The following is a 16,181-nucleotide window of genomic DNA, read 5'->3' on the forward strand; positions in this document are numbered from 1 at the left end:
GGCAGAGTTAGCCCGGAGTAGCAATACGAATTCTCAATCGATATCTGTTCATAAATACACACATCATACATCTGCTTTAATGAACTGGCCATGGAGACGGTGTTAGGATCCATGTGCTGGAAGTTTATTATGAACACAAGCAAACAATCCAAATCGGCAGGCAAATAGAGGTAGTCATAAAGAATATCTATCTATCTATCTATCTATCTATATATATATATATATATATATATATATATATATATATAAGTATAATCCAATAAACCAAAAAGACAAAACAAAGGGGTATCCAAAGGCAATAAATCCAGGAAAACAGGCAATGGTCATAACAAGAGAACAATCAGCAATGGAAAAACGCTTGGCAAGGCAGGGTAAACTGGCAATACTTCGCAAAGTCAAAATGGAACAGCATGGTATTTATATAGCTCAAACAGGAAGTCATCAAAGAAGAAACGGTACAGAGTTAGAATTCGGGAGAGGGCTCCCTCTGGTGGTTGGTAGGAGGGGTAACAACCTCGGATGTTACAGTGGCCAGGGAAAGTGTAACCCATTTGTGCTACAGACTTAATTATACATAATTTTATGTGGTTTGTAAAGTGTTACTACTTTTCTAATCAACTGGACTGATGATTTGATCCTGGCAGAGGATAAAATGGGCAAAAATATCCCATAGACTTTGAAGTAGAGACACCAGAAATATCTAGTGACCAAAATATCTTTGACTTGTCATAGACATTCCTTTACTGGCCCCAGGTTAAAAGAGACTTGAGGGTGGTCTACTAAACAACCACCCAGAACACCCTAGCAACCACCCAACAACACCACAGCGACCAGCATCAACACTTTAGCACAGAGACATGCTAAAATACTTTTGAAATATCTCTTTTTGTCACTCCATTTCAGTTATCGTGAGCTGTCAGGGTTAAGCGGGGTTTCTGTATCCTGTCTTTTTGTGTGTTCTGCCATGATGAGCAATGATGGCTAATGAAAGCTGTGCTTTTGTGAGGAGGCCTTGAAAAATGTGAAGAGTCAAACAGAGGTTGATGCATTTTTTAGGTGTCCTGAGTAGGACTCATGGCTGATCACAGGCTCAGCTTTTCTATGGCTTTATTTAGTCTCCTGTTGCCTTTCAAGCCCTGTTTAATCTCTCCCCCTCAGTGCCTCTGAAAACAGTGCCCAATCCAGTCTCATGTTATTGTATGGGCTTTGAAGCCACTCTTTCTGTCTTTCTTTTTGTCTCTTTTTCACCCCCTTTCTTTTTCTGGGACTTTCCATGAATGGGGTACAAATTGGTGGGACCCACTTTATATTAGGTGTCTTTAACTATTAAGTACTTATTGATACAATGTACTTATTATGTACATACGTATTGTTGCATTGTACTTATATTTAAAGTACCTGCACTTAATTATATCTGTAGTTACACTGTTAACTATCCTAAACCTAACCTTTACCCAAAACCCTAACCCCCAACCCTTACCCTAAACCTACCCGTACCTCAACCCCAGTAGCAGCAAATGTGAATCTTGTGAAAATTTTGCAGAACATCATGTAGTTACACAATAAGACTTTGTATTGTATGTATTTTAATGTTAGTACATAGTAGTTGAAGTACAGACATGGGATCAGTTGGTGTCCTATTAATTGGTTATACTAAGCAATGCTAAATATTATGCAGTACATTAACTAATGTTAATGAATAGACCCTTAATGTAAAGTGTTACCATTTTGTAAATAAGCATTAGAGGCACAAATGCGAGAACTATAAGATATATTAGTAACTTTTTACAATAAGGTTTTATTTGTTAACATTAGTTAACAATATTATAGGGGTGTGAATCTTTGGGTTCAAAGTGAATCATTTTGATTAATGATTCACAGGTTTTCGATTCGATTAAAAAATTAATTTTGCACATTCAAAACGATTCGATTCGATTCACAATGAAATTCGATTCGATTAACGATTCAATTCCGCATTTTTTATATACTTCCCCTAATGTGTCTTAAGCAAGAAAAAGAGAGGCAAACAACTTAAGACTGTTTATTCCACCAAAAGTAACTGTTAATACAGGTTACCTGAAATACAATAATTACAAAAGAGTACAATGTGCAATAAAATATTTCAGGACTGAACATAGCTAGAAAATTATTCCATATTTCACTATAAAAAAGTCTTTGATTTTTTTTTTTCCCCTGATATTTCCAGGTTTTCCATGACCCTGGGGACCCTGAATCAATAAACGAATCCAAATATTACAACATTAAAGTAACATCATCTGACTACATTCCGTTTCAGAGAAAAGAGAAAAGCAAACAAATAGATGACTTCACTTTAAATGTTTTCTGTACACCAAATCCCCAACTAAACAATGATACCAGAAAAATGGCACCATTTTATCTTATAGAAAATAACTGCTTAATAAGTTTCCTCACAATGAAAGCACTTTATTTCAGTAGTTACCCAGTGTCACAAATTAACTTTTTTACATTTAGGGTCAATATTTGCCCCCTGTATTTGATTTTCAGGGGCATTATTTACCTTTATGAGGGCATAATTATTTCTAACAATTTAAAACATAAATTGTGTCATCCGTTTATGTCAAAATGTCAATGTAACCAATACATTAATACAAATTCTTAAGTCTGTGAATGTATTACGTCTTACTCTAAAATTACTATATCACAGGGTACAAATAAAAAACAGAAGAATTCATTACGAGGGCGTTTTTTGCCCCCACATTTAGAATTTCAGGAGCATTTGTATGATTTTAATGGCATTTTTAATTTCAGACCATGTAGTGGCCACACAGTGAGTTGGCAGCTGTATCAAAAGGTTTGAGCCTGTTTGACTCGCGACAAGAGCGCTATTGTGAGCTGTCATTTGCTCGTGAGATAGTGGCCATCCGGAGGAGATATTAGACAAAAGGTGCTTGAAAGCTGCTCAGAAAAAGTTTCAGTGAGTTACGGATGGAACGGCGAGCAGGAGCGTTCCCGTGAAGGGCGATGGAAGAGTGCAGCGGGAGCGCTGTGAGAGTGTGCGCTCTGGGATGCACTACAGAATGAAGCCGCCCATGTCTCATTTGAATCACACATGTCACTAATTTAATATTTATATATTCTAAAATATTGAATACTAATTTGCTGAATAGAGATTCATTCGATTTTTAACAGCTTAAATCGATTATTGACCAAGACTAATGATTCTAGATTCAAAAATCATATTTCCCGATCGATGCATATGAATTAGCAGGATTAAGCAGTGAATCGTTACACCCCTACAACATTGTTAACAACATTAGTTAACATGAACTAACAATGAACAATACTTTTACAGCATTTATTAATCTTGGTTAATGTTAATTTCAACATTTACTAATATATTTTTAAAAATCAAAAGTTGTATATGTTAACATTAATTAATGCACTATGAACTATGAGGAACTAACAATGAACAATTGTATTTTTATTAACTAACATTAACAAAGATTAATAAATGCTGTAAAATATATTGTTCATTGTTAGTTCATGATACCTAATGCATTAACTAATGTCAACAAGGTAACCTTATTGTAAATTGGTACCGATATATTACATAATATCTTAATGTCATAATGTATCCATTATATAATGAAACTAGAATGAAAAATAGCTATAATTTTTATTTTGGTCCTAGATGTCTTGACCTTCATGAGTTTATCGACCAATTCAAACTGTACAAAAATGTCATAACTTTTCACGTAATCTGACTAATCTGATATTCAGTTAATTGTAGTAAAATGTTTTCAATATTTACTCATTTTGATGGACTACACTCTTGAAATTTTATACATAGACTATCAATTAATTGCCAACAAATGCCTTCATCAGCCAACTAACAAGGACAATTGCATCTATGTGAACTTCTGCAGTTAATCCACGATAGACTTTAAAGACATTAGTCATTAATCTTACAGTTCAAACAAAATCTTTTTTGCCCTTAACACTTAGATTACAAATTTTAAACCATGACTTGCACTATACATAAGTAATATTGGCATTATATTCATGATGTTAGCCAGAGGGGAACTGGCCCCCACAGTGAGTCTGGTTTCTCCCAAGGTTATTTTTCTCCATTAACCAACATCTTATGGAGTTTTGTTTTCCTTGACACAGTCGCCTTCAGCTTGCTCACAGGGGTTCTGAATACAATTATTATTGAACTATTTAATTATTTATTTTTATACACAATTTACAATTACACAATGATGACTCTAAGACATTATAGATATTACAGTTTCATTTTCTGTTAAAGCATGATTTCCTGTAAAGCTGCTTTGAAACGATGTGTGTTGTGAAAAGCACTAAACAAATAAAAATGACTTGATTGGATTTTAATTTCCAAAAACATTTTTTGCTGTGTCCCGCATTTTAAACGCAACCCTGTTATCACATGATTTTCCCCCTTTACAAACAACATAACATTCCTTAATATTGTGATACCAATAGAAATAACATCATTCGGTCCCTTTTTACACCGCGGTAGAAAAACATTATCTCTATTTTTATACAAAATGACTGCATCTGTTAAGCTTGACCATTCAACCCTGTTATTACCCTGTTATAGCCAAGTTATTGTTTGAAAGAATTATGAAACACATTTTTTTCTTTAATGTATGGGGAATATATGTTAATCAAATAAGTACAGACTGATATTTGGTCCCAAACTAGTGACTATTTTTTTTTTTTTTTTTTTTTTTTTTAAACGTTTATTTAAAATCATATTTATTTATTTATTGTATAAATGTTGTTTATTTAATTTGAATGTTTTTTAATGTTCATTTTAAGTTTATTGTGTTTAAAAAGTATTTAAACATGTTCCAAATAAACAGGACTGTAACAAGTTTGCAAAAACTGCAAACCTCATAGAAAATAAATAGAAATAAACACAGCTCATTTGATATTTAGTTTGACCTCCTGAGGCTGATGATCAACATTGTTAAAAAAAACAGGCATTATTTTATACCCTATTCAAGGAATGTGCATCTCTCTGTCTCTCTCTCTCTCTCTCTCTCTCTCTCTTTATCTTTATCTCTATCTGTTTATCCTGCATGAGTGACCACTGTAAAATTTAACCTTATCACCTGAGTGTCATTATTTATCAGCTGAGTGAAAAAGAGGATTCAGATTACACACAAAGGTGCATACAGAATTATCCAGTTTCATTGTCGTATGCGTCGCTGCTCTTGTAGACTTTAATTAAACACACACACACAGTATCAGCGCTTCCATGCTCTGTTTCATTGTTTGCCCTCTGCTATATATGAAATGCACACAATCACACAGAAGTGCACAGAGTGCGGCCTGCTGTTATTGTGACCACTGTTATTGGTTGCTCTTTATGATTTTCAGAAGGGTTAATAAGGATGGAGAAGATCAGAGACAGCTGAGCCTGAGTGAGCTTGAATGGAGAAGTCTGCAGGACAAGACGAGGTTATCGGAGGATGTGATATCGTCACACCAAAATAGAAAGGGTCATAGGTTTTTGGAAACAGATATACAGTAGCTCATATCTGCTCCCTCTCTCCTGACAACAATGATTGCCTCCTGCATTTGTATGTGTGAGTTTGGTAGACCATATCTGTTCATTTGCTCCCCCTCAACCTTGAAGTATTACTTTAGAGTGATAAACGTTTTGTTACTTGCACAATGTGTGGAGAAATGACATATGCTGAGTTTTAAATTGGTTTTTAGTGGTTTTCAGAGAGCTTTCAGAGAGTTTTATTTTCCCTGAGGGAGAAAATCAAACATTACTTTCCTTCGAGGTAGTTTCCAGGGAAACCGAGGTGGGAGGAACCTTGAACAGGCGTTTTTGTTGTTTATGTCTTTTAGCATACAACAAAGTCAGGCAAGATTCGTTTATGTTTTATAGAAATGGAGAAAGGTTTTTTTGTGATATGTACAGTAAATGGTACTTACAAGTGGTAACAATGTACATTTCATATCAGTAAATCCTCCAGGAACAAAGGGTGGATTTATTTGAAAACATATATTAGGTAATGACTAAACCTTTTTCTTAAAGAAAGCTGACAGCAATTTAAAAATGCGTTATTATTTTAAAGATGAAATATGTGGTGTTGGCTTAGCGTGTTGTATTAGAGCTAAAGCATTTAATTTCAGCACCTCTAGCATCACCAAACAGAATTGCAAAAATAATGACAAAATTTCAAAATGACAACATCTTCCATTGGTCAACAAACAGGAACAAAACTCACACCATTAGTTGAACCAGTGGTGCTCTTTTGGACTGTTTGGGATGCTTAAACACATTTCAAGGAAATCACCTAAAAAATGTTTGAAGCTGGGATAGGAAGATGTTCAGCTTTAAATGTACAGTTTTGTTTATTTTCACCTCTGCAGGTACTGGTCTCAGGTCAGTTTCCAGTCTCATCTGATGACCTCTATCTGGATGACCAGCAGTCCGGTGACTACCCTTTAGATGATGATGACTTCACCTCTGGTTCAGGATCTGGTAAGAATACTTCAAATCACTGTCACAAATAGCATCACTATCCAGTTACCTTTATTGCTCATACTAAGAGTTTAGTGATTTCAAGAAACCCCTAATGGTAAGTATCAAAGGGATAGTTCACCTAAATATGTTAACCTTCTTGTTTTTCCAAACCCATATTACTTTTTTCTTCTGTGGAACATAAAAGAAAAAAAAAAAAACTGCACATGCCTTTCTGCATTACTCTGGGCTGTCAAGCTCCATGAAGGACAAAAACACACACACACACACACACACAAAAATAAAAAACAGTAAAAGTTGTCAATGCAACCCGTTCACTGTTCTCCAAGTCTTCTAAAGCTGTACGATCACTTTCTGTGATGATCAGACTGAAATTTAGGTCTCAAATTAAATAAAATCATTGATAAACTCCTGTATACAGCGCCCAAGTCATATACTGTATGGCGACTATGTTGATAATATCAAATCTCATTGGTTCTTGTGTCATAACATCAAGATGTGCATGAACCAATGAAGTTTGATGTTATTGACGTAGTTGCCATTGAGACTGAATGTTTTCAGAAGACTTGGAAAATAGTGCACGAGTCATATTGACTACTTTAGTGCTTTTATTTATTTAAGAGTATATAAGTATATAAGTTTAAGAGAAGAAAAAGTAATTCATGGGTGCTTTTGCCAAAAGCATTGTTAGCCGTAGTGCGCATGTGCTTATGCTCAAGTGCGCCAGGTGAACACCGAAGTCTAATATAGAGGGAAACCCATCTATTGCAGCACAATGCATCTGTCACATTACAAAATGCATGCCGCTTTCATGTCTTCAGCAGCTTTCTCGCATTAAACAGCTTTCTGGTGTACGTATATAGGAGCAATTATAATTTTATATTTGCAGAAGTTATTACTCCACCCCCTGAGTAACGTCATTAACGACAGCTCAACCAACGTGGTTCAAACGATAGATGTGTGTTCTGGGAAACAGTCGTGACTAGCTAGTTAATTTCTATAATGATGCATCATACTACGGTGGTTACGCATTGAGTTACGTCGTTGTACGGGAAACGCACCCCAGGTTTGGAGCGAAATTTGTGTGAGAAAGAAATTATTTATGAAATTTGTTTTTGGTTAAACCATTCTTTTAAACTTTGCTCCGTAGCTTGTCCTACACCATTTGTGCTATGAACATAAATAAAACCTTAAATCGTCAGACTTGTTCAGAAGTGTGCATTTATTTTTCTAAGTGATCAGAAGTACAATATCACAGCGAAACCTGTTTTTTAAGGATTCTAATTGAAGAAGGGACCTGAGCCATATCTAGGGACCATAATATTATAGAGACTTTGGGGTGGACACTTTTGGCCTGGGACCATAAATGATGACCTAGCAACCACTCAGAACACCCTATTAACAGAATTGCAACACCCTGGAAACCACCAAAACACCTTAGTGTCATAACTGTGAGTTTTGTTTGGCTAAGCACCACTCATATACAGAAAGTATTGTAGTTAGATTTATCATGAAATTGCTCAATTTATAAAAACAAAATTATATTTGTACAATTTCAAAAGCTACGTGTTGGGACATTTTTCTTAATCACTATTTTAGTGTAGAATATGTTGTTTGGCCTGCTGTTCACAAGATTTATGAAAAAATCCTAAAATTAAGTATTTAGAAACAATGTACAGAGCCTGTCTTGTTTGATCTAAAGGTTAAGTATTGTGGTGGAAATCAAAGGGCTGCTAGGTGTTTTCTCGACAATGGCGCCGGTCATTTCTCTGCATCTTACTGCTACCCCTCAGTACCTTGTACCTGGCGCAATTACAGTAAAAAATGGAGTAAACGATTGCAGTATTTATATACAATTTATGTATTTCATGTGTCTCTCTTGGAAACACTTTGAAGCAAGAGTGGTGATCTAGCCTTAGCTTCCCCATTCTGTATCACCACATTCATCTGGAACTGAAAGTCCAAGAAAGAGAGAAGTTTAAACAATACAAACTAAAGCTCTGGCCATCAGGATCTCATTTTGGCCCCATTAGATTGTAAAGTCATAGATCAGTGGTTCTCAACTGGTGGGTCGCAACCCAGAAATGGGTTGAAAGGTCTGCTCTAATAGGATCGTGGACAGAAGGGAAAACAATGCTAAATGCAAATAATACCTATATGAAACTAATCATATAATCATGCATTGTTAGGAGAGTAAAACAAATTGGCAACAACTTCTAAAAAGTAGGACAAAACGCTTCTCTTATCTTTTTGGCATAAATTCACTGGCACCTGACATGGACAGGTTGCATAACATGCCCTCATCCTTGAAAACCATGAACAAAACTATGCCAGATAAAACAAAATACAAACCAGACTACATTCAATACCGGTTCAATTAAAAATTGTTTGTGCATTTGTGAATTGAATCCTTGGCATCCTTGAATCCTTGGCAGAGACAGTTCCAAAACCAAAATTGTCAGTTTTCCTATTCCGCCTTTGTATTGTTAATAATTCATGGTGTAATATTAATAATTTAGTGTTTGATTTTAAGCATGGTTTTATTTACTTTTGTGTGATAAACCATTTTGGCAGTGTGTTGGCTCACCACTTGATGTCCAATGTAAATGGGTCCTGAAGCAAAGTTAAAGGAATATTCCAGGTTAAGCTCAGTCGACAGTATTTGTGGTATAATATTGATTACCACAAAAAATAATTTTGACTCGTCCCTCCTTTTCTTTAAAAAAAAGCAGAAATCTGGGTCACAGTGAGGCACTTACAATGGAAGTGAATGGGGGCTGATCCATAAATGTTAAAATATTCAGTTTCAAAAGTATAGCCACAAGATATAAACAGTATGTGTGTTAACATTATTTTAGCGTGATAAAATCACTTACTAACCTTTTCTTTGTAAAGTTATAGACAATTTTATAACTTCGTTGCCATGACGATGTGATGTCCAAAAAAAACTAAAACGACTGTAAAAATGACGAATTAAACAACTTTACAGCTCAAATAATACATGAGTTTTAACAGAAGAATTAATATAAGTGCTTTTATAAAATTATAAGTTTCACATTTCTGCCTTTAAACCATCCAAAAATGTATCCCATTCACTTCCATTGTAAGTGCCTCATTGGAACCCAGATTTGTGCTTTTTTTAAAGAAAAGGGGGGATGGGGGGCATGGGTAGCTCAGCGAGTAAAGACACTGACTACCACCCCTGGAGTCGCGACTTGGAATCCAGGGCGTGCTGAGTGACTCCAGCCAGGTCTCCTAAGCAACCAAATTAGCCTGGTTGCTAGGGAGGGTAGAGTCACATGGGGTAACCTCCTCATGGTCGCTATAATGTGGTTCTCACTCTCGTTTGGGGCACGTGGTGAGTTGTGTGTGGATGCCGCGGAGAATAGCATAAAGCCTCCACATGCGTTATGTCTCCGCGGTAATGCGATCAACAAGCCACGTGATAAGATGTGCGGATTGACGGTCTCAGAAGTGGAGGCAACTGAGATTCGTCCTCCGCCACCCGGATTGAGGTGAGTCACTACGCCACCACGAGGACTTAGAGCACATTGGGAATTGGGCATTCCAAATTGGGGAGAAAAGGGGAGATAAAAAAAGAAGTTGATTATTTGTGGTAATCAACATTTTGCCACAAATGCTGTCGATTGAGCTTAACCTGAATTGAACCCGGAATATTGCTTTAGGAATCACTGTCATATAACAACATATTAATGGTTGTAATATCTAATCTCCTCTCTTTTATTCTATTTCTCACTGTCTCTCTAGGTTTCAGTGAAACAGACAATGATATGGATATATCCACAATATTTTTGCAGTACCCAGAAATCAAAGCCGAATCCACTATGGAGCCTGTCTACACCAGCAGCCCCAGTTTGGAGTTGTACACTTCCAAAGAGACAGATCAAATTAGCAAAGAGACAGTCACTGACTCGGATCTGGAGGTGCGATTGCTCACCCATTTCACTTGAACTGCAACTGATTCTGACACTATCAAAGCTTTCTGCTGACTCCCACAGCAGTGAAAACCTGCACAGCTTGCAAAAAATGACAACCCCTGATATTGCACCTGATTGGCTCATGTAGTGACCTGCTGTCTTGCACAGTTTTACAAAACATCACAGTCATGTTGGATCCTTCAATCTTGTTATTGGAACTCTTCAATTTTTTGGACACTGTCTACAAGTTGGATTGTTGTTGTTGTCAACAATTTCAGTGTTAACCTTTCTTTCTCTTTCTCTCTCCCTCTCTCTCTGTTCTCTAGATCTTTGACAAGACAGAAAAGCCTCAGGTCACTGTTGAAGCCACCAGCTCATCAAGTATTGTACAAGAAGCTGATCCTCTTCATGAGGTTCGCACAGAAAATCTATTCCAGAGGACAGAAGTGCTGGCAGGTATGTTCGAAAGAAAAATTCATTGTGTCCACCATCATTTTTATATTTAAAGCTGAATAGAACTGATAATTATTATGACATCTGTAATTTGTGTTTATGAAAAATTGCTGTAAAACTAGCTTTTTCATGACAAAACAGAAATGTAGAGCGAAAGAGAGAAAGACTGATGCTGTGTACAGTGTGGATAAAGATTAAAGGAATGTTCCAGGTTCAGTGCAGGCTAGGCTCAACCAAAAGCATTTGTGGTATAATGTATATTACAGCAAATACAATTTTAATTTAGACTCGTTCCTTGTTTATATATATAAAAAAAGAAAAGCAAAAACTGCAGTTACATTAAGGCATTCACAATGTAAGTGAATGTGGCCAGTTCATAAACATTAAAATACAATCTGTTTCAAAAGAACAGCCACAAGAAGTTAAACGAGATAATATAATTTACGTTTGATAAAAACAGGGATATACTGGCATTGACCAGGTTACGGGGATTACTAGCGCTATGTCGCCATGTCAACAATGTTGTATTATTGTATATAAGTTTACACACATTTAAAAAAAAGATTTTTGCAGCTTGTTCAGTTTACATAAACTAAGGCAACGCAATTCTTGAACATTTTGCTACAACTTGATTTTGTTGCGTTCTATCCATTTAAATTTGTAAAATGAAAGTTTACTTAATCCACTTGAGTTGGGATTACATGAATACTTTTTGTGGTGTTAATGTTGTACTGATGAAACAGGGCAGGGGATTTCCATTTTCCAGCATGCTTTGCATGGGACTCGATAGGGAGAAATTGAGTGTTGTTTTATGCATTTTTGACCAAGATGAGAATAGGAGGAGGTTCGTTAATGTTTAATGTTCTGTTATATTGGTATTTAAAAAAAAGTGTCTGTTAGGCTGGAGTTTTGGTGGTTACTAATATGGTGAAATATGGCGCTTGTGCTTAGGTTGAGGATGGACTTTCACTTTCAGGTGATGTTTGATTCGAGTACTTCTATAAGCAGTTGCTATTAAATTGACAGTGCAACAGTTTCACTGTCCTTATACTTGCTTACCTGGCATGTTCAAGTTGGGCCAACATAAGATAAAACCTTAGTAAATTGAGTTTGACGAACCTAATGAAGTTGAGTTAAAACTGCTATAGTACATTGATTTGACCTAATCCAACTAAATTATGTTGGCTCAATGAAACTGACTTAATCTCTCGGCACTGATCACGGATGAACGGTGTGATACTGAACACCAAGCAAGAGCATAAGGCGGTGTTCAGCCTGCAGAGATATCACGAGTCGTGGCGGCCCGGTCACAGTCCAGTGTGCAACAAAGCGCAAATATTTGTTGGATTAAATCCAAGAATGTCCATAATAAGGATGTGTGTATTATGAAACAGAGAAAAACACAGACTAAAAGTAACAAAACAGAAGATAAACAAACATCTTCGGTGTGAAGCGGCAGCACTTGGTAAACAAACTTCAAGTATCCAGGACGATGGGGGTCAGTACCGAGTCCAAAACCACAAGTACAATCGGACAAGTAAGAGTCAGCTAAAAACCACGTACTGTCACAGTATGTATTGTATTTAATAAAGGACACAATTCTTGGCAGGTAAAACAGTACGTTCTTTTGACTTAATCTGAATAAAATACATTAAATTGCCTGTAAAAACTTTTTCAAATTCAATTAAGGGTAATGACTTAATTTTTTGAGTGCAGATAAGGTTAGTAAGCGATTTTTATCACACTAAAATCATTTTAAAATATAATTTTTATATCTTCTGGCTATACTTTTGAAATGGCATATATTTAAAGTTTAAATTTATGGACAGGCCCCTTTCACTTCCATTGTAAATGCCTTACTATAACCATGATTTTTGCTCTTCTTTTTTTTTTTGAAATAATTTTTTGTGGTAAACAACTTTTCTCAACAAATGCTGTCAATTGAGCTTAACTCGTATTGAATTTTAGAACATTCCTTTAGAAAAGAATGATCTTTTTTGTATATGAATGAGTTTCACTTTATAAATGCAAAGCACAATCCATTCCCATTTTCTCTGTCACATTTCAGCGATTCACTGATTACCATAGCAAAACTTAAACAATTAAAGGAATGTTAAGATTTCAAAACAAGTTAAGTTCTTTCTTGTCTGTGACATGCTATCGATTACCACAAAAAACTATTCTGACTCATGTAAAAATTGCGTTTTCAATAAAGCAATTACAATGGAAGTCTATGCAAGGCGTTCAGGAGTGTTTAAAAGCCGAAATGTGAAGCTTATATATTTTTTTAAAGGGTTTATAAAAAACTTTTTTATAAATTTGCACTATTTTGTCTTAATTGCCCTTTAAGAGGTAGGACAACTGTTCTAGATGGATGGATGGTGTTTTGCCCCTTTTTCGACTCATGCACATTTAATGTGAAAGTTAATGGGTTTATGCTTGTTTTACAAAGGTATTGTCTGTGGTAATTGACAGTATGCCACAGATGCTTAACTTGTATTGAACTCTGAAACTTACCTTTAAGTTCACTGTAACGGGTAAGGGATGGGCAAGGAGGAGGCGGGAACCGGCTGAACCGACAACATAAAGTTTAATGATAAAACTCAACATAAAACAAACATTAACAAACACACACACACATACAGCGTGGCCGCATGCGTCTCTCTCTCTCTCTCGAACCGGTGTCTCCGGCTGCCCTTTATCTCGCTCTCCTGCTGATTTTGTTTGACTTAATGTCATTCTTGAATTCTTTCTGCAGCCGTTATAGCTGGCGGAGTGATTGGCTTCCTGTTTGCAATCTTCCTCATCCTCCTCCTGGTGTACCGTATGAGAAAGAAGGATGAGGGGAGCTATGACCTTGGAGAGCGTAAGCCGCCCAGCTTAGCCTATCAGAAGGCTCCAAGCAAAGAATTCTACGCCTGAATGACCAATCATTGCCAACAGTAATGTTGTAATGACATCCATCTCCTCTCCAAGAATAACCTGGCTCGGTAGCACCTTGAGGAGATTTTTTTTTAAGGGGGACCTTTACTAAATTTCAAAATGTATATCTTTTTTTTTTCTTCACAAAGTCAACCAGGGCTTCTATTTTCTGTTTTGGGATCAAAAATGTCAAACAAACAAACAAACAAACAAAATTCTTTACATTTTTTTTTAAGCAAAGTGTTGGAAATGTATGAAATCTTTCACAAACTTTATTGACTACTTTGTAACAATAGAGGTACATTTTTATTAAAAAACAAGTCAATTCAGAGGTGGAAATTTTATGTGATAAGTGTGCTTTTTCTGATACCTTAAATTTTTCACTGATTACATTTTAATAACTTATGAGTTTAATGTGGACCTTATCAATAATTTGGTTTTATCTCAGCCTTTTTTGTAAAGGGTTCTTGTGCCATTATCTTATGTTCTTCAGTCTACATGAATGTTTGCATTTTTGTCTGGCCAGTATCAAAGCATTCGAAGATCACAGCATTTTGCAGAATGTTTTGATGTATTTTGTTACATTTAATTATCTGTAGTACAGTGTTAAGGTCTCTGAAGGTTAAAATTCTACTTTGCCTGAAGCCAAGAACACATTCCACCTTGCTTGTACTCTTTCTCCCTCTCTCTCTCTCTCTCTCTCTCTCTCTTTCTCTCTCTCTTTGTCTATATGTCTCAAGCTCTCATGCAGGGTCAAATCAGTTGTACTAAATTGTTTTTCTGTGACACGGCTATCTCTTTAAGAGCTCTCCATTCATGGCATCCTCAAATCCTGCAGTAGTTAATTTAGTAATTAGAATGACTTTAAAGATGTAGAATTGCACAACATTTTTTTCAAGTGCATCAACTTTATGTTTTCTTTTTCCCCCGCACAAAACTATTTTATATCCCAGTACTACAGAAAAATAAATACTTTAATCACAAATAAAATATGGAATATTTTCAAATGCAGTAAGTCTTTATGATGAACAAATGTAATGAGTAAGTTTCACACTGTCTTCCATTACATATAGACATTTAGCCAACAATGTACAACAAGGTACACATTTTCCTGGAAATCTAACCTATGACTTTGACATTTGCTGGCGCCCTGCTCTACCAGTTGAGCTCCATGACAGTATAATTTAACAGTATTACTCCCACATCTTCAGCATTCACTGTTGGCTGAATACTTAATGAAGGCCATTTTTCTTTCATAATAATAACCTCATGTGGAAAAGCTTTTAAAATGAATTCACTTACTGTATAGTTCTGACTCAAGCATTCCAAAGACTTAAACAGTGTTGTTAACAGTGACGGTGATTAATAGTGTGGATCACATTTGCTCATTTTTACTCTCTCCTCTCTTTTCATGTGCATTTCCATGATGTTTCTTTAATGACGTCTCTGTATATGTTAATATACAATAATTTATAGAATATAATTATTTATATACTACATATTATATGTAAAATATTAGTTAAAAAAAATCTATGAAAATGTATATTCACTAATGTTTTAGAAGCCCTTGAAGTGCCTACTATCCTGAAACAGATCTACATGGATTTGAGGACGTTTGTGCATCAGATAATGATGTTAAAAGTGGCAACTGGAGAAATGTGATGAATGGTATTGTTACAGAATTGCAGAATCAGTATTGTATTTCATTAAAAAACACTACTGAATAAACATTCTCTCATGGTATTTTCATCATGTGTCTTGCCCATCAACCTGAATTCACTCTAAGCACCTTTCTTATTCTCAATAATTCTGTTTTATCTTCCTGAGGGTGTATGGATATGCGTGATGAATCACAATATGCATGCCAAGCATCTCTCACCTCTCTATCTCTCTCCTGACCATCAAACACAGGCTGTAGTGGAAATGTAACACATCTGTAGAAGATCACTCTGGGATTTGTCCCTTGATGTTAAAGCTCTGACAGCAAAATGAACTAAACACACAAGTTGCAACACAAACAGTTTCAGTCCAAAAGAACCTCACACTTAGTTGTCACAACATCTGTTGACAGTACTGTTCTAGAAAATGCATTCTGTTGCTGCACCTACCAAACTGTAAACCCTAATATTGTCATTACTGACAATAATATCAAGTTGTCTTAATTAAATTGTCCTTGAAATGTCAGGCATTAGGCTCATAACTCAAATATTTAAGTTAATTTAACGTATTTATCTTAAAAATCCATAGACTTGAGATTTTAAGAGTTAATTACTTAAATGTTTGAGTACAAAATTGAGGCTATGGGGAATATCCATAATGCTTTGCACTTGAATTATTTAATTATGTTTCCTTGGTCAAAG

The 16,181-nt window shown here is 35.7% G+C and overlaps 1 protein-coding gene across 1 annotated transcript in view; it reads left to right on the plus strand.

Moving 5' to 3' along the window:
• The window catches only part of LOC127454275 (syndecan-2-like), a 41,765-nt gene extending 26,216 nt beyond the window's left edge, over positions 1–15,549 (plus strand). Inside the window, exons 2-5 of the mRNA XM_051721369.1 lie at positions 6,397–6,508; positions 10,277–10,452; positions 10,773–10,902; positions 13,658–15,549. Coding sequence (XP_051577329.1) covers positions 6,397–6,508; positions 10,277–10,452; positions 10,773–10,902; positions 13,658–13,821 — 582 coding nt within the window. The 3' untranslated portion in view covers positions 13,822–15,549. The remainder of the gene's footprint in view (positions 1–6,396; positions 6,509–10,276; positions 10,453–10,772; positions 10,903–13,657) is intronic.
• The last annotated feature ends 632 nt before the right edge of the window (positions 15,550–16,181 follow it).

The sequence above is a fragment of the Myxocyprinus asiaticus genome, chromosome 16 (genome assembly GCF_019703515.2).
Source record: "Myxocyprinus asiaticus isolate MX2 ecotype Aquarium Trade chromosome 16, UBuf_Myxa_2, whole genome shotgun sequence".
Lineage (NCBI taxonomy): Eukaryota > Metazoa > Chordata > Actinopteri > Cypriniformes > Catostomidae > Myxocyprinus > Myxocyprinus asiaticus.